The sequence below is a fragment of the Chrysochloris asiatica genome, unplaced genomic scaffold, assembly GCF_000296735.1.
Source record: "Chrysochloris asiatica unplaced genomic scaffold, ChrAsi1.0 scaffold00050, whole genome shotgun sequence".
Classification (NCBI taxonomy): Eukaryota; Metazoa; Chordata; class Mammalia; order Afrosoricida; family Chrysochloridae; genus Chrysochloris; species Chrysochloris asiatica.
In genome coordinates this window covers 8,011,371-8,035,884 of record NW_006408568.1, presented here as the reverse complement: position 1 = coordinate 8,035,884, position 24,514 = coordinate 8,011,371, and the positions used below count along the sequence as shown (strand labels likewise).

Genomic DNA, 24,514 nt, shown 5'->3' with positions numbered 1-24,514 from the left:
GTTGTTAAGTGCAGTCAAGTTGCTTCCGACTCAGAGTGACCCTGGTATAAGGTTTCCAAGGAGGAGCTGGTGGGTTTCAACTGCCAACCTTGTGGTTAGTCGTACAGTGTTTACAGTGCCACACCAGGACTCTTCAATAAGTAATGAATTTTCTATGCTGAGAATTTAACTTGTCCAAGGTCTCACAGTTAGGAAATAACACTGTTGGAATTTTAACTCAAACCAACTTAAGTCCAGAGTCCATTACTGCACACTGTTGTTGTTAAGTGCCATCAAGTTGGTTCTGACTCATAGTGACCCTGTTGGTGGGTTTGATTTGCAAACCTTGTAGTTCTCAGTCCAGTGCTGATCCTACAGCGCCATACCAGAAGTCCTCTGTTACTGCATGATGTTGTTGTTAAGTGCCCTCAAGTCGGTTCCAACCCAGAGCAACCCTGTACAGGGTTTCCGAGGAGCTGCTGATGAGCTTGAACAGCCGGCTTTGCAGTTCAAAAATGGTTTTGCAGTCTGGCACAGTAATCCACAGTGCGGCATCAGGACTCCTGTTACTGCATGTTGTTGTTGTTAAGTGCCATCGAGTCGGCTCCAACCCATAGCGACTCTGTATAGGGTTTCCGAGGAGCAGCTGGTGAGCTTGAACCACTGACCTTGCAGTTCAAACGGCTTTATAGTCGGGTGCATTAACCCACAATGCTACACCAGGACTCCTTGTTACTGCACTGGTAATATAAAATTGCTTCATCCCCTACAGTTCCTGTATTTACACAAACATTTCACAAAAAACTGAGTGCCTATGACTTGCCAGTTTCCAAAGCACTTAGAAACTCAATAAAGAAGGAAGTGAAACGTCTATCTTGCTCACTGTTATATCCACAATCTGACATAGTGTCCAGCTCATACTTCTCAAACTTTAATGGGGATAGGAATCTTTTTAAAATGCAGATTTTGATTTAATATGTCTGGGGTTGAGCATAGCAAAGATCTAAAATGGTGATTCTCAAAATGTGGTTATGAAGATGCCTGAGGATCCCCAAAATCATTTCAGGGGATCTGTGTCTTACTCCCATTTCTAACTATATATCTGTATAAGGTATGATTTTCTTCATACACTTCAATCAAAACGACATACTGTAACAAATTAAATGCCAAACCTTTCTTCTATTAGATTTGACATAAAGGAATTTTCAAAAATATTAAATTCAGTTCTTCTTAATAAATTATTTGTGTTTTGAAAACATTATTTTCAAATTAACTTAATAAATATTCTAATTAGAAAATTTTTTTAATATGATAAAATCCATAGACAAAACCAAGTAAACAAAAGCTCATTGGGATCCTCAATAGTTAGAGTGAAAAGAGGTCCTGGTACCAGAGTTTGAGGTATGAGGCTGCAGGATAAGCAATGGATTGCTAATCACCAACTGGCTCCTATACAGGATGGATCTGACTAGACAGGCACTTAACAACAACAAGCTAAGTAAATCATTCAAGGTTGGTCAGCTGTTGTTCTTATTTGGTAGTGTAGTGGTTTACATGTCAGGCTGCTAACCTCATGGTCAGCAGTTCAAAACTACCAGAGGTTCCATAGAAGAAAGATGACGCTTTCTATTCCCATAAAGATTTACAGCCTCAGAACCCCTATGCAGGGTCACTATGAGTCGGAACCGATTCTACAGCATACCAACACCACATCATCACCAAAAGCTTACAAGAGAGAATTTCAAATCTCTACCAAGCGACCTATGTAATGTTTTTAAAATCTTGCCAAGTCTTTATATTTAATTACAATTTTCCTTTCCTTCCTATTAATCTCCTTTAGATCAAGAAAACAATTGCTGAACATCTCCCTCTTCCAAATATGCATATAAGATTTCTTTTCTTATTTGTATTAATTATATATTTAAATTTCCCCCAAGAATTAAAAAAAATACATAGTTGTAGAAATTGAGCATGATGGGGATATATAAGGACTAAATGACATCAGGACCACTGTCTTTAAATACATGAGGGACCTACCAAGTATGATTGTGATTTGGTTAGCCCTATGAAATCTCATATAAAAAAGTGGGAATATGTTACAGGCTACAAATTATGGGGAACCCCTCAACATAACAAAAGGAAAAAAGAAATCCCATGAGTTGCAGAGTAGAACTGTGCTCCATAGGATTTCCAAGGCTGTGCCCTTCTAGAAGCGGATTTCCAGGCCTTTCTTCTGAGGTGCCTCTGGGTGGGTTCAGAGTACTAACCTTGCAGTTAGTAGACGAGCACTTAACCATTTGTGCTATCCTGGGATCCTACCAATACACAGACCTAGCCAAATAATATAAAGTTACTTAAACTACCTATTTAGAAATTACAACTAGGAGATTTGGCATTCTACAGAAGATCATATGAATAGATGACTGCCTTTCTAGTCCTGGAATTACGACTCTACCTAACCAAGTTATCATTTCATGCTATATTTTCAGCCCAACCATTTTTTCTCATCCTGTTTTGTATGAGTGTCAACTGCCACTACTGAATTTCATTTTAGTAGTATGGTGGTGGTGGTGATGTGCTGTGAAGTCGGTTCCAACTCATAGTGACCTGGCACAGGTTTTCCGAGGCTGTGAATCTTTATAGGAGCAGAAAGTCTCATATTTCTCCCATGCAACAGCTGGCAGTTTCAAACTGCTGACTGTGAGGTTAACCAGCCTGACTCGTAACCACTACGCTGCCAGAGCTCCTTTTTAGTAGTATAAATGCTAGTATTTTAAAGGTCATCTTAAATGAGTCAAGAGACACATTTTAAGTATTAACCTTTATTTCTTTAGAGAAATAATCAGGAGCTGAATTCATGAGATTAATCAAAGGCAATAATCACTGAATAATGGATACAGTCCAGTTAGCAACCAATCATAGCTATGGTGGTGGTGGTTATATGCTGTGGAGTCAGTTCCGACTCATAGCGACCCTGTACAGGGTTTCTGAGGCTGTAAATCTTTACGGGAACAGAAAACCTCATCTTTCTCCCGCAGAACAGCTGGTAGTTTCGAACTGCTGAACCTTAAGGTTTGCAGCCCGATTCATAACCACTACACTACCAGAGCTCCTTAGCTATGTTGTTGTTGCTGTAATGTGCCGTGGAGTCGGTTCTGACTCATAGCAACCCTGTAAAGGGTTTCTGAGACTTTCTATCTTTATGGGAGCAGAAAGCCTCATCTTTCTCCCGTGAAACAACTGGTAGTTTCGAATTGCTGACCCTGAGGTTTGCAGCCTGATTTGTAACCACTACACTACCAGTCTACAAAACAGCTGAATCATTGTCTACTGGTACACAATGAAATCTATCTTCCCAGTCCCAAATTAAGAATACTGCAATACTAACCGAGACTGGAATCCTGGTGTGGCACTGTGGGTTAATGTGGCAGACTGCAAAGCCATTTGATACTGCAAGGTTGGCGGTTCAAGCTCACCTTGGCAGTTCAAGCTCACCTTGGCGGTTCAGCTGCTCCTCGGAAACCCTGTAGAAGGTCGTTATGGGTCGGAACCGACTCCATGGCACTTAACAACAACAACCAAGGCTGGTGACCCAGAGAGCAAAGAAAGTTTAAGTATATGGTTAACTTATGTGCACTTCATTCCCTAGTCTATCTTGTGTCAAATTATTTTGCATTCACAGACAAATGCATAGAGACCAACATTTATTAGTGTTTGTTATGGTTTGGTGCTATGGGTTAAAGCACCAGATCACGAGGCTGGTGTTTCAAACTCACCAGACCCTCCTTAGAAACCCTATACAGGGTTGCTATGAGTTGGAACGAACTAAATAGCACGTAACAACAATAACAATTATGGGCTGGAGGGGCTTTCCTGGCAAAAGTGATTAAGTGCTTGATGAATAATAGAAGGGTGGTGGTTTGAACCCACCCAGAGGCAACTCAGAAGGCCTGGTGATCCGCTTCCAAAAAGTCACAGTGTTGAAAACCTATCGTGTGCAGCTCTACTTTGTGACACATCGAGTCATCATGAGTAGGAATAAACTCAATGGCAATTGGCAAGGGGCTGAGGGGAGGGGGAATGTTTATCAGGTTCTTCTTTCAGAATCTCTCTTAGATACAATCTTCATTCCTATTGCCACAATTCTTTCATATCTTCCTTTCTTTTTATCAGTTTATTAAAACTGAAACCAAACTAAACCTGCTACCATACAGTACAGAGTAAAAACAGGGAATCAAATACACCTCTAGGTTGTTGTTAAGTGCCATCGAGTTGGTTTCAACTCATAGCAACCCTATGTAGGGTTTCCAAGGAGCAGCTGATGGGTTTGAACAGCCAACCTTGTGGTTTGAAGTCCAAGGACACCTCTATAGATTTAAACAATTTTAATGAAGGAATAAAGGGGGGATGGACGCATAGAGCAAATAGTCCAATTCACCCCCAAAGAAAACGGCAAAATGTAAATAATGAGGCACTGGGAGAAGAAAAGGGAATAAGAGACTTGAACCTGGACTAAAGGTGTGTGTGTGTGTGTACATACACACACACACGAGTCTAAAGGTATAACTGCAAAGTAACGAGCAGGTTACTAATACGAATTACAAACTTGATTTTGCCTGCCTGATTTTACCCAGCCGGAATTTGAGAATCAATGCTTGGGTGAGCCCCCATTATGTATCAGAGCTTGGGGTGGGATGGGGTGGGATGGGTGAGTATTAAAAAGAGAATGATAACTTAACAGATAAGTCCTCCAGACAGACACTTGGAGGCATACACCCAATAATAATAACTGATAAAATAAAACCAGGAATAACTTGCTTTTTGTTATGCAAACAGTAGCTATTATTATTATTATTATTATTATTTTCCATAAAAAGGCTTTATTTGTAGGGAGCAGGAATTTAAAAAAAATATGGGACACTTCATGAATTTGCATGCCATACTTGTGTAGGGGCCATGTTAATCTTCTCTTATGTATGTTTAAAGTATTTCAATTTTAGTATATGTATTGCTGAAGTGAGCACACTATAGCTATTATTGCATATGAAGACCCTACTTATTAGTTATAACTTATGTTAAATAAATAACGGTCCAAAGTAGCCCCATACCCATCACATATAAACGTATAATGACAAGCTATTAAAAGGGGTCAAAGAAATAAGGTAATTAAAGATTTCTTCCAAGTCTTCATTTATGATAATTTAAAACCAACAGTCCATCTAAATAAAGCAGAATGCTTCCTCCATCAGCTTTCAAAAAGAAATTACCAGTCAGACCAGCTAAAGAACCTAAATAAGAAATTTATAATCACATTTCAGTCTACCATGCCAAAATTTTGGGTCTTGGTGTGGTGCTGTGGGTTACTGCCCTGGACTGCAAAGCCAGTTTGAACTGCAAAGTCAGCAGTTCAAGCTCACCAGCCACTTCTTGGAAACTCTATACAGAGTTAATATGGGTTGGAACAGATTTGATGGCACTTAACAACAACAACAGCCAAAATTCAATGAAACGGCATCACTAAAGTAGGTTAGGTAGATAACTATTATGTTGCTTGATGAAATATATTGTTGTTGTTAAGTGCCGTCGAGTTGATTCCGACCCATAACGACCCTGTATAGGATTTCTGCGGAGCAGCTGGTGAGCTTGAACCACTGACCCTTGCAGTTCAAATGGCTTTGCAGTCTGGCACATTAACCCACAGCACCACACCAGGACTCGTGATGAAATACATAGCACAACATAATAAGCATTCTTGCCAAAAAGTTTAATCAAAATTTTATCTAGTTTAAGAGCAGTGGTTCTCAACCTTTTTTGCTCTCAGGATCTCTTTATCCTCCTAAAAACTTTTGAGGGGACTTCTAGCAAGATGCTGGAATAGGCAGATGTGCTATACAGACCCTCTACAACAAAAGACTAGAAAACTGGATTGAATATTGACTACTAGCAGAAGAGCCAAAACAAAAGCAGTCAGAGAGGACACAAATAGGTAAACAAGAAAGGTGTGAGTCTCCTTTGTTCTTCAGACCTTCCTGGTGACCAGAAGAGTAGCTAACCTCCACTTTCACCTCCCAAGTTCTATACTGCCCCTGCTCTTCCTGAGGCCTGAGCAGCATCCCTGTATATCAGAAGGAGCCGGATATATCACCCCAGTATCTGGAGACAAGGAATTTTGCCTTGTCAGAGTAACAGAACTTGCAGTGCCAAACATGTGGCCTGCCTTTGGCTAGCCCAGGGTGAACAGGAACTCCTTCCATGCCTGCTACCTTGCCCTCAGCTGCCCTCTGGGCTCAGGAGATTTCCTTAAGGGAACAAGGACCCTGACCTCAGTCACCATCTGAGTTGGCACAAACTACTTCTGATCAGGTTAGCTGGCCCTAGACAATACTTAAGATGACAGGAATTCCATCTAGGACCAGCACCCCATCCCCTCACTCATGAGTTCCTTGGCTGGCAGAAGGTGCCAACTCTGCCATGTGTCCTGCCACTCATAGTATTCCCTCTTAGTCCTGTCTCTGCCACAGTTTTCTCCTTTGTTGTTATTTCCTATCCTTTCTGGTTTTCTTTCCCCATTTTTCTTCTTTCTTTTTTGAAATATTTTCCTGATTCTCCTCCCTCCATGATGTTTATTTAAAAAGTTTCTCCTTCATTTTTAATTCTCTTTATTCTTTTATTTATTAAACTCTTTTTTTCTTACAGCTATTTATTTCCCTTTATGCTGTTATTTTTTACTCGTTTTTTTTTTTTTAACTTGTATCTTATGCAGCTCCACCTACTGGGTGAGGGTCCTTCTAAGCTTTTGTAGTAACTGATCGGTACTGGCAGCAGTCAATTCCAGTTAAACACACCCTGTGCTTTACAACACAAACAGCAAACAGAGAACTGGACACAAATTTTCATTTTGTATCACAGTCACCACAACCAGGAGTCAGATGGTGAGTGCCTAAACATATAATCATCAATTAAATACAACTACAACAGCACCACAATGTCTTGAAGACAACAGACAATTTCAGTTCACTTGAAGAAAGAAGACAGAGTAAGTAACTCAAACAAGTGAGCAAAATGCAAAGCCAAAAAATGTTTCTGAGGAAGCAATGGTATTGGAACTACCTGATAAAGAATTCAAAAGAGTATTTAGGTGCCTTCAATGGATCAGAAAACTTCAGCTAAAGTGAGAACACAGAAAAGACTTTAGATTAATTCAGGAACAAATTACAGGAACAAACTGATAAAATAACTGAAAATTAGAAAACATACACAAACAGCAATTAGAAATCCATAAGATTAATACTAAGATTTCAGAAATAGATAACATATTGAAAGGGTAAAGGAGAAGAATTAAATCAGTGAAAGGCTGAATTAGTGAGTTTAAAACATTTCTCAGTACTAACCTGCTACAGGAGCAATCAGGAAAGAAGAAGAAGAAGAAGAAAAGGAAAGAAAGAAAGAAAAAAAAATCTGAAAAAAGCCTATGAATTATGTGGGATACCCTCACGAGGAATTAATCTATGTGTGACTGGAATCCCAGAACAGGAAAAAACAATAAACAAAATCACAGAGAAAATTCTTGAAGAGGAAAACTTCTATACACTATGAAAGATTAGAAGGTATGCTTTCAAGAAACTGAACAAACCCCAAACAGGCAGACCACAAAAGAAAACCACCAAGACATATTACAATCAAACTTTCCAAAGAAAAAGAAAGACTCCAGAGAGCAGCTCCAGAAAAAAACAAAACCTTAGAATCAATAAGACTAAGTTCTGATTTCTGAGCAGAAACCATGCAAGCATGATGGCAATTAAGATGACGTATGTTGTTGATGTTATGTGCCATTGAGTCAGTTTTGACTAACAGCAACCCTGTGTAGAGTTTCCAAGGAGTGGCTGGAGAGCTTGAACCACTGACCTTTTGGTTAATAGTCCAGTGCTTATCCTACAACATCACACCAGGATTCCTATATCCTGCAAAAATGTCCCTCAAATACGATAGTGAAATTAGGACATTTCCAGTTAAAAGAAATTAAAGGGATTTGTAGTAACCACACAAACTTTACAAAAAATACTAGAGTTTTGTGGACAGAAAACCAACAATAGCAGAAAACAGCCTGAGATTAACACATATGACACTACTACCCAGAAGTCAACCCAGATATGGTGGTGGTGGTGTGCCGTGGTGTCACTTCCAACTCACAGTGAGCCTATATAGAGCTTTTGGTGCTGTGAACCTTTACGGGAGCAGAAAGCCTCAACTTTCTCCCCTGCAGTGACTGGCAGGTTAGACCTGCTGACCCGTGGTAAGGAACCCAGTTCATAATTCACTACACTACTAGGGCTCCTTGAAACAAAATTATAATATTAAAAATAGGGAATCAGAGCTATCAGTTTGTAATAAAGACAATAACAAAGCTCAAATATGCACTACCCTGGCCTATGTGAATAAATAGGCTACTAATAATGATGAGTATGGTGGGAATTCTGGTATGGTGCTGTGGACTAATGCGTTGGACAGCAAAGTCAGTTTGAACCTCAAGATCAGTGGTTTAAGCTCACCAGCTGTTTCTTGGAAACTATCGGCCAGAATCAACTTGATCACACTTAACAACAACAACAATGATGAGCATGGCTTAGGATCACTGTAGATACTTCTAGGCATAGAAGGAGGGTATAGTGAGTGTATTACAGAGCTTCCAAATGGAGAGAAAGCCAAGTAGATTTCAGGACAAAACAGACTGTCTTAAAATGGGGAAGAAAAGAAGTCACAGGATAACATCAAAGAAAATTAACACATTTTCTTATCAAAATAAAGAGGAACCTCATAAAACAACAGAAACAGAAAATGTCAACAAACAAAATGAACTCAGCATAGAAAATTAAGTGGAAAAATCCCACCAGCAGCACCACAAAAAGAAATACAGCAACATGACAGCTATCAATTCATACCTATCAACAATTACACTGAATATAAATGGATTAAATGCATCAGTCAAGAGACAGAGTAGCAGAAAGGATAAGGAAAGAAAATTCTTCAATATGCTTCTACAAGAAACATACCTTACAAACAAAGATAAAAAACAATAAATAAAATCAATAGATATAAAACAATGTATTGAGCCAACAGCAATTAAAAAAAAGCAGGAGTGGCAATATTACTCTCTGATAAAATAGATTTTAAGGTAAAAACTAGTATGAGACAAAGTAGGGCAGAGGTAAATAATGATGTATGCACAACCTTGGAACAACAGGGCTCTGGGATACAGGGATTGAGACATCGTTGGAATGGGGAAGAGGGGGGAAATAATGTTAGGATGCTTGGCTGTCTTTTGAATCTTGGCTTCCCTGGCATACCATGATAAAATAAGATACTTGAGGGGGAGAGACAGGAATAGCAGAAATATCACCATAGTAAGTTTATAAGAGTCCCGTCTTCTGCCTATAACTGATTGGAATACCTAAAATGGGGCTACAACATGCCCAGTAAATGAGGCTTCCTGCAGAGCCTCTGCATTACATAAGACCATAGGTGGAATCCTGAACCCCATCCAGAATCTTCTGAGGTGGGAAATTTTCACTTGAAAAGGACAAGCAGACCAGCCTGGAAAGAAAGACCAACAGGGAAATACAAAACAATATAGGCAGTCCAACTGATTACTACAAGAATAAGCAAGTTGCTTGCTGAGGAGAAATCAAACCAAGTGGTCGGGTCTCATCAGGGCAAACCCCTTTCCAAGACTATCACTCAATGGGAATACATGCTCTGATTGGTGACCATTCGTTACTGATAAGGGAAAGTGAGGGAAAAACAGCAATGAAGCTGCGAGCTAAGCCCTACAATGTTCAATAGACTCCTGTGAACCTGGGTGGAGACCTGGTTGGCCAGCAGTACGGCAAGACCTGGGGACTCTTGAGCCCAGAGTCAGTGACATAGCCACAGAGAACTAGAATGGAGAGTGAAGTGTCCAACTGATAAGAAGAGTGGGCAATATGCCTAAGAACACCCACACTTGCAGATAATACCCACTTGACCTGGATTCAATGACTGGATGATCAGAGCTCAACTAGAAGAAAGAAGAGGAAAAAAAGAGTAATTGATACAATTTGATGAACTTGACCTACACCTATGGATGCAGTAGCTCAAAAGGGGAAACAAATCTTTACAGCGAGGATCATTCCCACCCCCTCCATACAGAGAGTAGACAGGGATGGGTAACTTGGACATTGGCTAACCAAAATGGGGGTGATACAAAGGCAAAGTGACTGGCTTTCAAGAGGGAACCTAGATCCTGAGGGTGTGGAGAAAGGTAGAATCTTCACTGAGTAGTATCCAATCTGTCTGGGTGGGGTTAATGAAAGGAGATGTGGACAGGTCTCTTGTTTTACAATAATGAATAATTGTTATCAGGACTGACTGTGAGGGTTGGAAATGTAAAAGTAAATGTTTTGCAGCAAAAGGAGGGGAGTGATTGACTTTGCAATCTAGGAGTGGAGATCCCTGGGACCATCAAGGGAGAAGAGCAGTGACGCCAGAGATGGAGGCAGAGACGATGACGTGGAGAGATGGACTGGCTGGGGACTTTAGACCTAGAGAGGAAGAGGGGCTGTGTGCTGACAACTGGGGTGCAGGTTTGCAGGATATATTCTTTGGTTGGTTGATGATGCATGAAGGGGATTGTAACTATTGGCAATGAAACAATATACGATACGATGAATGTAAAGCTAATGTTCTCCCAAGTAAACTATCACATAATTCATAAAGAGAGACAAAGAAGGCCATTACACAATGATTAAAGGGTCAATTGAAAAAGAGGACTTAACCATAATGAATACCTATGTTCCCAATGAACCTCAAAGTACATAACTCAAAATCTAACTGAAGGGAGAAAACAGACAATCCTACAATAATGTAGGAAATTTTAATACATGACTTTCAATGGACAGACCAACTAGAAGAAACTCAATAAAGACACAAGAAACATACCTTACAAAGATAAAAAACAGAAGAACTAAACAACACAATCAACCAACCTGACCTCATAAACATACAGAACACTCCACCCAACATTACCACAACATACAATATTTTCCAGTGCACTTGGAACAGTCTTCAAAATATATCATTTGTTAGGCCACAAAGCATACCTTAATAAATTTTAATAAAGAAATACTACAAAACATCTTCTCAGATTACTATGCTGTAAAATTAGAAATAAACAATAAAAAGATAAAGAAAAAAACTGAAATAATCAGAAACTGAATAACACACTGCTTAAATACTACTGGTTAAAAGAAGAAATAAAAAATAAAGTAAAACAAAAAAAATACCTTGAATCAAACTGGAATGAAAACAACAAAACTAAACTGTTGGGATACAGCAAAAGCTGTGCTTAGAGAGCAATTTACAGCAATAAACGCACACACACATCCAAAATGAACAAAAATCCAAATTCAACAACTTTGACTCAATATGTCCAACAATTAGAAAAAGAGCAGCAAAGCAAGCCTACAGTCCCCAGAAGAAAACAAATAATAAAGATTAGAAGGAAAATAAATGAAACAAAAAGCAGAAAAAAAGAATCAGTAAAACTAGAAATTGGTTCTTTGAAAAGATTAATAAAACTGACAGATCACTGACAACATAACAAGGAAAATATGCAAATAACATGAATAAAAAATGAAATGGGCAACATCCAGTGGAAATAAAAGAGATAAATAACAAAATATTATGAATAACTGTAGGAGCACAATAGCTCTCTAGGATAAGCACTAAGCTGCTAACCACAAGGTTAGTGGTTCAAGCCCAATGGCAACTCTCTGGGAGAAGATGAGGCTTTCTGCTCATCTTTTCTGTCAAAGATTTATAGCCTTGGAAATCCTATACTGGGTCGTCAGGAGTCTGAACTGACTTGACACTTAACAACAACAAAATGAGTAACTGCACTCTAAAAAATGTAAGACATAGAAGAAATGAACAAATTACTAGAAACATGTTGTTGCTGTTGTTAGGTGCCATGGAGTTGGTATCGACTCATAGCAACCCTATGCACAGCAGAACGAAACACTGCCCGATCCTCGGCCAACCACACTACTGTTGCCATGCTTGAGTCCATCGATGCTGCCACCTGGCCAATCCATATTGTTGGGGTCTTCCTCTTTTTCTCTGACCCTCCACCTTACCAAGCATGATATCCTTCTCCAGCGACTGGTCCCTCTTGACAATATGTCCGAAGTATGAGACATGAAGTTTGGCCATCTTGGCCTCCAAAAAGCACTCTGATTGCACTTCTTCCAACATGGATCTATTTGTTCTTTTGGCAGCCTATGGCACTTTCAATATTTCCATAACTCAAATGCGTCAATTCTTCTACATTCTTCCTTACTTACTGCCCAGCTTTCGCATGCATATGACTAGAAACATACTATCTATTTAAACTAACAAAAAATGAAGTAGAAAATTTGAACAGACTCATATGGTTACAAATCGGGCTGCTATCCTCAGGGTCAGCAGTTCAAAATTACCAGGTGTTCTGCAGGAGAAAGATGAGGCTTTCTGAGCCCGTAAAGATTTACAGCCTCGGAAACCCTGTACAGGGTCGCTATGAGTCGGAGCCAACTCCATGGCACATAACAACAACAACAACATAACAAAAATAAAGTAAGCACATAACCCAGATACCAAAACCAGGCAAAGACATGATTAAAAAATAAAATTATAGACTACTCTTCCTCATAAACACAGATGTGAAAATACTCAACAAAACCCTTTTCAATAGAATCAAACAACATACTTCAAAAATAATGCATTATGACCAAGTGGAATTCATGCCAGGTATGCCAGGATGGTTCAACATTAAAAAACAAATGAAATTCATGCCAGGTATGCCAGGATGGTTCAACATTAAAAAACAATCAACATAAGCCATTATATAAATAAAACAAAGGAAAAGAACCACATAATCATATCAATTGATGCAGAAAAGGCATTTGACAAAATATCACACCAATTTCTGACAAAAACACAACAAAACAGATATAAAAGGAAAAGTCCTCAACATAATTAAGGGCATATATTAAAAATCAATGGTCACCCTTCTCTCAGCAGAGAAACTGAAAGTTTTCATGCTGTGAAAGGGAACCAGACAGTATACCCTTTCCCTTTATCATCACTTCTATTCAATACTGTGAAAGAAGTCTTAGCGAGAGCTATAAAGCAAGAAAGAGAAATTAAAGGCATCTATATTGACAAAGAAGTAGTAAAATGCTTTCTACTTGCATATGATATAAACCTATACATAGAAAATCCCAAAGACTTGGTAAGAAAAGTATTAAAATTAATCAAAAGATCCAGTGAAGTAAAGATAAGCATAAATAATCAGTTGATTTATTTTCACTAACAAAGAAAGCTTTGCATAGGAAATTAGTGAAACAATTATCATGTACAATAAATATTGTGTTGTATGTAAGTGCTGTCAAGTTGATTCCAACTCATAATGACCCTTACAGGATTTCAGAGGAGCAGTTGGTGGGTTTGAATTACCAATCTTGGGGTTAGCATTCAGTGCTTATCCTCCAGCATGATACCAGGAGTTCACCATTTACAACAGTAACCCAGAAGATAAAATACTTAGGAATGAATCTAATGAGAGAAGCAAAAGACGACCTTGCAAACAAAGAAAACTACAAAACATAACTATAAGAACTTAGAAGAGACCTATATGGAAAAATATACTATATTCATGGATAAGAAGACAACATTTATGAAAATGTCAATACTACTTAAGCTGATCTATAAGTATAATGCAATTCCAATCTAGATTCCAACATCATTCTTTCAAGAGATAGAAAAACTAATCACCAACTTAATATGGAAAGGAAAAAGACTGCAGAAAAGCAAAGCATTACTAAAGAAGAACAAAGGAGACCTCTCACTTCCTAAACTCAAAACCAGAGATGTCAAAACAGCCTTGTGTTGATACAATGACAGACACATAGCCCAATAAAATAGAATTGAAAACCCAGAAGTAAATTTATCCACCTAACAGACAGTTGATCTTTGACAAAGGGCTGAAACAAATTAAATGGGGATGAAATATTCTCTTTGGCAAGGTTGCTGGCAAAACTGGTTATCCATTTCAAGAAAATTGAAATAGGATCCACAAGTCACACCATATACAAAACAAACTCAAGATGGATTAAAGACCTAAATGTAATACCCAGACCCAAAAAGATCATCAATTTAAAAAATAGGGAAAATTTAGAGGCCCTGATACAGAGTATAAATATACTATCACATATAACTGAAAACACACCAACAGAAAACAAACTAGACAATTCAGACCTCCTAAAAATCAGACACATATGTGCATCATAAAGCTTCACCAAGAGTAAAAAGAGAATCCACAGAGTGGGAAAATATTTTTTAGCGTGACATAACAGATAAGAGATTAATCTCTACAATTTATAGAAAATGTCAACACCTCAACAACAACAAAAAAGACAAAATAATTCAATTAAAAAATGGGCAGAAAACATGAACAGACACTTCATCAAAGATATTCAGCAGGCCAGCAAACTTTGGCACTTAACAACAGGGAGATAATTCAATCATTTCAAAATTAGAGCAAAATTTACCTAACAGTAACTTAAGGACAAGCAAGAGTTGCCCATAAGTTGAAAGTTCGTATCACAGGGACTGACTACAAATCACTGGCATACAGAAAAAGAAAGTGGGAACATAACAAAACACCTTTTGTAGACCTTGCTGGATCCTTTACTGAACAAACTGTAAAAGGACATCTTTGAAACAATGGGAGTAAACTGAATATGTTCAGAGTATCAAATTATCTTTAAATTATTGTTAATTTGTTCAGTTATGATATGGTTATGTAAGAAAAGATCTGTATTATTTAACGCACAATGAAGTACATAATGGTAAAAAGACATGCTGAAAAGACAAGAAAAGGGGCAGATAAAGTCAAGTAAGCAAAACATTCTAAACATTCATGTTCTAAACATTCTACTTTTATTTAAGTTTGAATTTCTTCATAACAGAAAATAGTTTAGAAAATACGTCTGTCAATAGAGATGAACTATCACGGGTCATTTAAATTCCAGTAAGGTATTAATTTATACTTTAAAACTTTGTGGGTACTCACATATGATTTAATAGAGATGTTCACCACTGTTGAAAATCCACAAAATTTACAGATAAACCTTGAACAACATGGGTTTGAACTACACAGGTCCACTCATTAGCTTACATCACAGTGGGATACTAATAATCTCCTTGGGAGTAGCAGTAACTGCTATTAAAAATTCCATATATAAGTGGGCCCAGGCAGTTCAAATTCGTGTTGTTCAAGGGTCAACTGTACTTTTAAAACTCAGACACCAAGCTTTATAATGGGAGGGAAGAAGAGCTTATTTATATGTAGATCATGAAAGTGTGTTTTAAACATATTTTACATAATAAAAGTTCAAATGAATGCAAGAAGGATCCAGAAGAAGTTGTAGTTCTTTGATCTTTATCTTGGCTTTCCCTACATCATGAGCAATAGCTTTAAATATATTTCAACCATCCCAGACACCTCAGTATGTATTCATTTTACCTACTATGGTTCAGTGATATCCAACTTGCGTATTTTTGTTAGATGTCACCTAAATCCACCAATCAGGAAAAGACTTACACTGGTCACGCGACGGTAGATCTGCGCAGCATTTTGGCACTCTGAGTAAGGGTATTCAGATGTGGCCATCTCAAGCATGCACATCCCAAAAGCATACACATCAACGGATTCATCATATTTCTCCTCATACATCTCAGGGGCCATGAACTCTGGTGTACCTTAAATTAAAAGAACAATTCAGACTCAATGTTAGAAGCGGCAAATGACATTACCCACCAGGGGCAGAAGCAGAGGGATTGATCAGTGAGAGAAAAGAAGGTGAAAGGGGAACAAAAGAGAGGAAGTACATCTTTTTAGTCAGTCTGTTTCATCAAATATCAGACAGACCTTCCACAGCAAGGCCTTTGTAAGAAACTAAAACCAAACTGTCTATTTACTGTTTCAAATGGATTCCTACTATATAATAAGTCAAAATAAGTCTTGGGTAAGAGATTAACTAAAATACTCATATTAGAAACAAAAAAAAAAGGTAAGAGACTAAAAAGGAATAAAATGGATACAACAGTATCAACCTGTATGATGGGATGATGGGTTGAAAAGTTCAAAATACTTGTCTGCCCCCTACTGTATCGTAGTTGTAAGGTTAACATTCATTGTTACTCTTTTTCCATTAACACTAGCTGATAAGCTTTACCTTTTAAAGAGGCATGCAGTGATAAACTTGATATTCAGTTACATTTTTAAAAAATAGTAAGTGCAATTAACTACAAAAGGCCACTCACCAGAATCATTTTTCTTCACATACTTATCATCCTACCTACAGTACACAAATAAGCTTATTACAGATACAAGAAATAAAGTGAGGGACATCCTATAGATATAATATATATGCACATGTGTATTATATATCTATATAATACAGAATAGTACTCAAATATAGAGACTGAGTTATGACCATACAAAGTGTGAATTCACAAAATAAGTTTGCAATGCTCCCAAAGAAATTAAGTCTGCATACTTCAAATTATAGCTAATTCCAAGGAAAAGTTTGCATGTTATGATTACAAAGAAAGAAAGAAAAATTCTCTTGGGTCAGAGATTTTAAGATGCCAAGGACAATCAAAGAGATGTTTTCTGTAAGAAATAAAAAATAAAAGGTAAATTCTGCTTTAAGTAATTCTTTCCATTCTTCTTGTCTGATTGTAAGAAAACGATATATAAAAAAGAGTATTTCATATCCTAGTTACATAGTATTCCAAGGAGACCACTGCTTAATAAGGATATGCAAATTACTAGTGCTTTATGCTTTTACTTTTCTATTAATACTTCAGTATTCTATTCTAGTATACTTAAAAAAAAATGGGTTTCTTTTGTTGTTATTGTCAACTTTGGTAGGGGGTAGAGGGATAGAAGAATGGATCACATGTAAAGATTTTTAAAATTGTGATATCCTCTTTAGAAGGAGCCCTTGTAGGGATTATGAGCTGGGATGCTAACTGCAAGGTCAGTAATTAGAATCTATCAGTCACTCTGTGGGAGAAAGATGAGTCTTTCTGCTCCCATAAAGATTTATAAGCCTCAGAAACCCTATACAGGGTCACTGTGAGTTGGAACCAATTCGGTGGCACACCACCACCACCACTGACAGTATAAACTGAAAGCCTTTCAAAACAACATGCAATAGATCCTGGTATGGTGCTGTGGGTTAATGCACTGGACTGCAAAATTGGTTTGAACCACAAGGTAGGTGGCTCAAGTTCACCAGTTGCTCCTCAGGAACCCTATACAAAATCAGTATGGGTCGGAACTGACTCAATGGCACTTAATTGACTATTTTTCCAGTTACTACTCTCTAATATTTAGCTGTGGGACCTGGTGATGCATGGTTAAGTGCTTGCTGCTAATGGAAAGGTTAGAGGTTTGAACCCACTACCTACTCTGGTTGAAAAAGATATGGCAGTCTGCTTCCTAACAGCCTTGGAAATCCTAAGGGGCAGTTTTTGCATCGCAATCAATTCCATGATAATGGTTTTAAAGTCTGAAAGGATATCCTTGTTCTTTAGATAAGTGATTTTTTTTTTTTTTACAGGAGGTGATTTTGCTTCCCAGGGGGACATCTGGCAATGTCTGGAGACATTTTTGGTTGTTACCAACTGGAAGGTAGAAGATAGTAAAAAGGGGGTAAAGGCCAGGGAAGATGCTAAACATTTCACCAGGCAATGACAGTCCCTCACAACAAAAGAATTTTTCAGCCCCAAATGTCAATAGTACTCTGTTTTAGGAATATAACTATTGAAGAGAGGAAATAAGAAAAAAGTTGATAAAACTTTACAGAATGAACTCATATTTTTCACAACAGTTCATAAAATTTTAAAAAGCAGATATTCTTGAATATATGGACTCTTGGTCTGATGCTGTAGGATAAACACTAGACTGCTAACCACAAAATCGGTGGTTCAAACACACAAGCTGTTCCTCAGAAACCCTACACAGGGTCGCTATGAGTCAGAACTAACTTGACAGCACTTAACAACGATTCTTAAATATACAAATATGCATTGAACGACTTTTTAGATACTAAACTACATGTAAATTCCTTTTCTTTTACAGGGCAAAGAAAGACACTGCACTTATTATATAAAGAGTAAATATCAAGTATCAAAGAATTACTTAATAAGACACAAGATTTTATCAACAAAGTTTTCCTTCTATGAATTGTATAAAACATGTCTTCTTAATGATTCTAGAAGCATAAATATAGAAAACTCCGTTATCTCATAAATAGAAATGCCCACTTCTTGAGCTCAAGTTATGAATTTTTCAAGGTTTATTTTACTTAATAAAAGTTCTGAAAGGTTCAGGCTTCTAAATAAAAACACTATCTGTCACAAAGCCAGTTAGGCTCCAAGGTACACTTGAAACATACCTATCACACTCTTGGCAAAAGAAGCCCGCTTCAGTGTTGCCAGACCTAGGTCTCCAATCTTGACTGAGCCTGTAGGGCCAGTGATAAAGATGTTGTCACACTTAAGATCCCGGTGAATAATAGGTGGAGTGCGAGTATGAAGAAACTGAAGTCCTTTAAGGATCTGACGGCACCAGCTTCTTAGAACTTTGATCTTCATCACTTTAAACCTTTTCAAGTACCTAGGAAAAAAGGTAAGGTTCATCAAACAGGTTATCAATGATAAGAATATATTGCTTTGAAGAATTCTATTAAATTCTAGCACACCTGAAACAGGAACAGCAAATACAGAATATTAAGATTCCTTAAAAGTTATTGATACTTTTAATAAAGTTAAGGGATACAGAAAAAGAAGTCTCTTGAATACTTTTGTTTAATCTAAAGAATAACAGAGTTAGGTAACCAGACTTTTGTTAAAATGGGATCAAGTTGGCTGTATTGTTGTCATTGTTAAGTGCTGTTGAGTTGGTTCCATCTCACAGTGACTCTATAATAGGGTTTCCAAGGCTAAAAATCTTTGTGGAAGCAGAAAACCTCATCTTTCTCCCATGGAGTGGTTGGTGGGCTCAAACCGCTGACCTTATGATTAGCAGTCCAGTACTTTTCCTCAGCACCATCATGATAATACTATGTCAGTACTGTTGTTGTTGTTAAGTGTCATTGAGTTGGTTCTGCCTCATAGTGACTCTGTAGAGTTTCCTAGGAGTGGCTGATGGGTTAGAACCGCCAACCTTTTGGTTAGCAGTCCAGTGCTTATCCTACAGCTCCATATCAGTATTGTGGCTGTTGTTTTTAAGTGCTGTCGAGTCAACTCTGACTCATAGTGACCCTATTTTCAAGGAGCAGCTTGTGGGGTTGAGCTGCTGATCTTGTGGTTCGCAGTCCAGTGCTTACCCTACAGTGCCACACTAGAAGCAGTATCAAAATATTTCATGACAGAAAATATTTAATGAAGTACCTGTTAATAAACTCTGATAACAAAGCACAAGTTAATTCCTTAAAATTAGTTCATTACTAAGGTGATTAAAAGTTAAGAGGTAGAGTTGTATTTCTGATAAATAGTGGAGTAACTCTTATTGAATACATATATAATTATTTTAAACTTTAGACAAAAATGCATTAAATAGTTTGAAGGCTCTGAAAGGGAATACACACCAAAAGCAGGGTTGAATTTTCTACTTTTTACACCTTTTATAGATAAGACTCCAGAGTCTGACTATGCAGGTCAGCTGAGATCTGGAGAAAACCTATAGTTTTACTGGTTGAGGACTATAAAGACAGAACGCAGGATGACATCTAGAACAGTGCTATCCAAAGGAACTTTTTGTGACAATGAAAGTGCTCTAATATATTATCTACTAGCCAAATATGGCTATTTATATTTAAATCGAAATAAAAACTGTAGTTTCTCAGTTGCAATAACTACATTTTAAGTGCTTAACAGCCAGCCACATGTGGTTAGCAGTTACTATTTTGAACTGTGCAGTTAACAGAATAGCTCCATCACTGTAGAAAGTTCTATTTGACAGTGGAGATCTAGAAAATGAAGTTGGGAAATCCCAGAATGGAGGCAAGGAAAGGAAGCTCCAAATTCTGTAAATGTACTTTGCTCAAACTTGTGACTGACCTATGAAATGTGTATATCTGAGGCAGATTCCAAGCACCACAGTTAATGCTATAAGAACTTAAGAGATTTCTGATGCTGCCCATATCAGAAAGAGTTGGGGACTGAGTTCAGGTACATTAAGTGCCTGACATGAATGAATGAATGGATGAATATGTAGAGAGAGAGAGATAGAGATAGAGATAGAGATAGAGGAGAGAGAGAGAGAGAGAGAGAGAGAGAGAGAGAGAGAGAGAGAATGAGAATCAATATAGGTATGTGTTGCTTAATGGCCACAATATATTCTGTTAAATAAAACATTATATGACTTGAATGTCATGTGAAAACAATAGAACCCAAATCCATACCACTGCTGCTGCGCTGAGGGACTGTTTGGAAACTGGTGTACAGATGCTGCGTGGTTGCTGCCTAGTCTCTGATAGCCATGCCCATACCTGGCTGCCCTCGCCTCTGGCTCTTTTCTCTTCCTTTTTCCTTGTTTCCACATGCCCTCAAATGGGCTTTAATTATCTTCCACTAGCCCCTCCTCTTCACTTGGCTGCCTTTCCTCCACCTGCCATTCCACAGCCCTGGACTTTAGTATAGGAGCCATGGGCATGAGCTCAGGCATCACACATGTGACTAGTTTAAGCAAAATGTGCAATAACTGTAGGGTTTATTTTATTTAAATTATTATTTATAAAAATGAAGAATGCAATCTCTAGAGTAACCATGAGATTCCTTGAGTGCTGCAAGTGGTTAACATGCTTGACTACTAACCAATAAATTAGAGGCTTGAGTCCATTCATAGGTGCCTTGGACACACATGTGGTCACTGTGCGTTGGAGTCGAGTTGACAGCAACTGACTTTTTGGTAAAGCAACCAATTAAAAAGCAAAACAAAATAAATCATGAAGAAATAGTTACCTTCTAATTATTTCACTCCTGATAAATAGAGACCCAAAGTTGTGTCCTGTATGGCCAACTGCAAATGTTTAAGACCCCAGATGCTACTCATTTCACTAGGATACAAGATCATGGAATCCTAGGTGTGGCACTGTGGGTTAATGCGCTGGACTATAAGGTCAATTTGAATTGCAAAGTGAATGGTTCAAGCTCATCAGCCACTCCTCGGAAGGAAGCTACGAGTCAGAACCAACTCGATGGCACTTAACAACATATTGTGCTAAGTGACTGAGTTGTCCCATGACACTATGCTCCTAACACAGAAAACGAATGTTGGAATGTATATGGCTGTGCCTGAGGAATATCCATTAATGACTCTTCAATTAATATACATGCCAGTGGTGAAGCACTTTGTTGCTAACCAAAAGAGGTTGGTGGTTCAAATTTACCAGCTGCTCCATGGAAAAAGTGTGGCAGTCTGCTTCCATAAAGATTTCAGCATTGGAAACCTTATGAGGCAGTTCTACCCTGTTATACAGGATCACTATGAGTTGGAACTGACTGGACAGCAGTAGGTATAGACACTTCTATCTGTTCTCATCTATGGACACACCTGTACCTACCTATATGGCAATTTGCATATATCCATCCATATATGTGCAAACACTTTTTACTTGGGTTGTGCTATGCTCACTACACCTACATGTGGTGTCACTTTTTTCAACAATAAAAAAGTAACAGGTCAACAAGAGCCACAACCTCATCTAGCCTGATACCAGAACTAAATGGTATACCGTTACCATCACTGACAGTTCTAACCGGGGTCACAATAGTTGATCCAAGATAGAATGGGTGAGTAAAAAGAGAATTCAAATTCTTATTAAAAAAAAAAAAAAAAGTCAAACAAACTGTAACAAAGAAAACAGAGGACTCCCTGAAATACTCTTAAATCCAGAACTTAGCCTATACCCTGAGATCACCTTTTAGCAAAACATTGGAGTGGCACATAAAATAAAGGATCATTACCCATAAAATCAATGCCCTACTTAAAAACCATCAATATGAAACTAAAGCGCAACAATTACTCAAAAGCAAAGATGAGAAGGGGGTAGGGAAACTACAACACTACAAAAAGAACACATTGAAAGAGAATGGTTTCAAATTGTGATCAATGAAACTCACCAATTTGTGTAGAAATTGTCAAATAAGAACCTAACTTATTGTGCAAAGTTTCACCAAAAATTCAGTAAAATACTATTTAAAAAATAGTTTAAAAAGTTAAAAAAAAAAAAAGCTAATAAGAAATCCGGAATCATGATGTGCTGTGGGTTAATGCACAGGACTGCAAAGTCAGTTTGAACCTCAAGGTTGGCGGTTCAAGCTCATCAGCTACTCTTTGGAAGCCCTATACAGGGTCACTATGAATTGGAACTGACTCAACGGCACTTATCAACAACAACAATAAGAAACTCATGACTGTCTAGTCAATTCTGATTCATAATGACTCTACATGACAGTAGAATTGCCACACTCATTTTCCAACGCTGTAATCTTTACATTGCACCACTAGAACTCCCTAAAAATCTAATGGAGAAATTAAACTCTACTGTGGGATAATCAGAAGAAAATTAATTGTAAACATAGATTTCATGGTTTAAAACTATCAAAACAATAGGTACATACCTGAGGGTGGGAAGAGCATTTTGTGACATGATGAAAATGATCCATATTATTATAATCGATGTTCAGGTTTCAAAAGTGACTGAGTTTGCCAAAATTCAACAAACTGATCAATTATGACTGGCTTAAGCTTTTTGTTATCCATAAATATAGAGTACATAAATATTGATTGATATTGCTAAATATACTACAAGGGTGAATCAAAAAGTATCCACACTCTGGTTATATTAAAACACCTATCCACATACAAGATTTATGACAACATCAAGAGTACATATGAAATGATTCTGTATAATAGTTGAATGATAGTGGATTATGTGGCAAATCATTTGCTGAAATCAGCTATGGCTCTGCCTATGAAATAATCCATGACAACTTGGGTCTCGAAAAGCTTGTGAGAGATAGGTACTGAAAGAACTCATAGAAGAGCATAAACAGAAGAATTTGGACAATATTTGAAGGAAGGTAAAAGTTTTTTAAAAAAATAAAACATTGCTGGTGATGAGACATGGATTCATCAGTACAAGCCTGAGAGTAAATGGCAGAGTATGGAATGGGAACATCCTCAATCGCTGACCCAAAAAAAGTTCAAAAATCAACCATCAGCTGGAAAATTGATGCTTACAGTTTTCTGGGATTCTCAAGGGCCAGTAAAAAGTTTCAACAATAACAGTGCTAGTTACAGAGAGACGCTCACTGAAGAGCTGAAGGCTAAACTTTGGATTAAACGCAGACTGCTATCCAAGGGTGTTGTGATCTTGCATGACTATGTATGTCCACACACCTCTGCCCATACTGCTGATACTCTGCCAAAACTTCAAGTGTTAAAGCATGCTCCATATAGTCCTGATCTTGCTCCATCGGACTTTCACCTGTTAGGTTTCCTGAAAGCAGCCATTTGAGGAGGAAGATTCACCTCTGATGAAGAAATGAAGACAGCAGGGCAATCATGGCTCAAAGTTCAGCCCAAAGCATTTTTAAATAATGGAATACGAAAGCTTGCTGACAAAGTGTTATTGAAAAGCAAGGGTTATATTATGCATTATTATATAGACCATTTATGCCTAAAAATGATGCATTTGTCTTTTCTAAAAGTTATTTAAAACAAATTCTACAGCCAGAGTGTGGGTAATTTTTGATCAACCCTCATGTACTATCAAGCATGCTTATCAAAGTAGTTATAGGTGATGCATATCAGTATCTGTAACTTATTTTGGAATTCAAAAGAGGAATGGCTAGACGGACAGATACATTAAAAGTAAATGTAGCAAAAAGTTAGCTTATAGAACCTAGGTGTTAGGGCCATGAACAAGAATGGAAGACGACTAATTAACATTAGAAATCAAATGATGTATAGGCAAAAGACCTCTTTAAAGCATCAAGATGCACCTGATCCAAGTCACAGCATTTTCAATAGCCTCTTTTTTTTTTTTTTTTTTAATGTTTTATTGTGTATTGTGTGATAGTCTACATGGGGGAACATTAGTTTTACATTCATTCCATCATACATCGTCTCATTGCCATAGTTACCGTCCTGTCCATGCATCATCACCCAACCAAAGGGTATACCCTGCAATCCTGCCCTCCCTCCCCTCACGGTCCTCAGCACACAGCCCCTCTCTGGATCCCTAGTCCCCAGCCACTTCACCTCTTCACGTCATCCTCTCTGTCTCAGTCTCAGGCCTCACTGCTCCTCTGGGTGGGGTCCCGATCTCCGTTCTTCTCCATTGATGGTGCCAGGGCCCTCCGCTCCTAGACTGAA

General features: G+C 37.9%; 1 protein-coding gene across 4 annotated transcripts in view; it reads right to left on the bottom strand.

Annotated features, from left to right (window-relative positions):
* The window catches only part of WNK1 (WNK lysine deficient protein kinase 1), a 167,063-nt gene that overhangs the window by 71,886 nt on the left and 70,663 nt on the right, over window positions 1–24,514 (bottom strand). For all 4 annotated transcript variants that reach the window (XM_006862706.1, XM_006862707.1, XM_006862708.1 and 1 more), the window contains exons 3-4: window positions 18,525–18,745; window positions 15,659–15,816 (exon numbers count right to left, since the gene is read on the bottom strand). In XM_006862706.1, coding sequence (XP_006862768.1) covers window positions 15,659–15,816; window positions 18,525–18,745 — 379 coding nt within the window. The remainder of the gene's footprint in view (window positions 1–15,658; window positions 15,817–18,524; window positions 18,746–24,514) is intronic.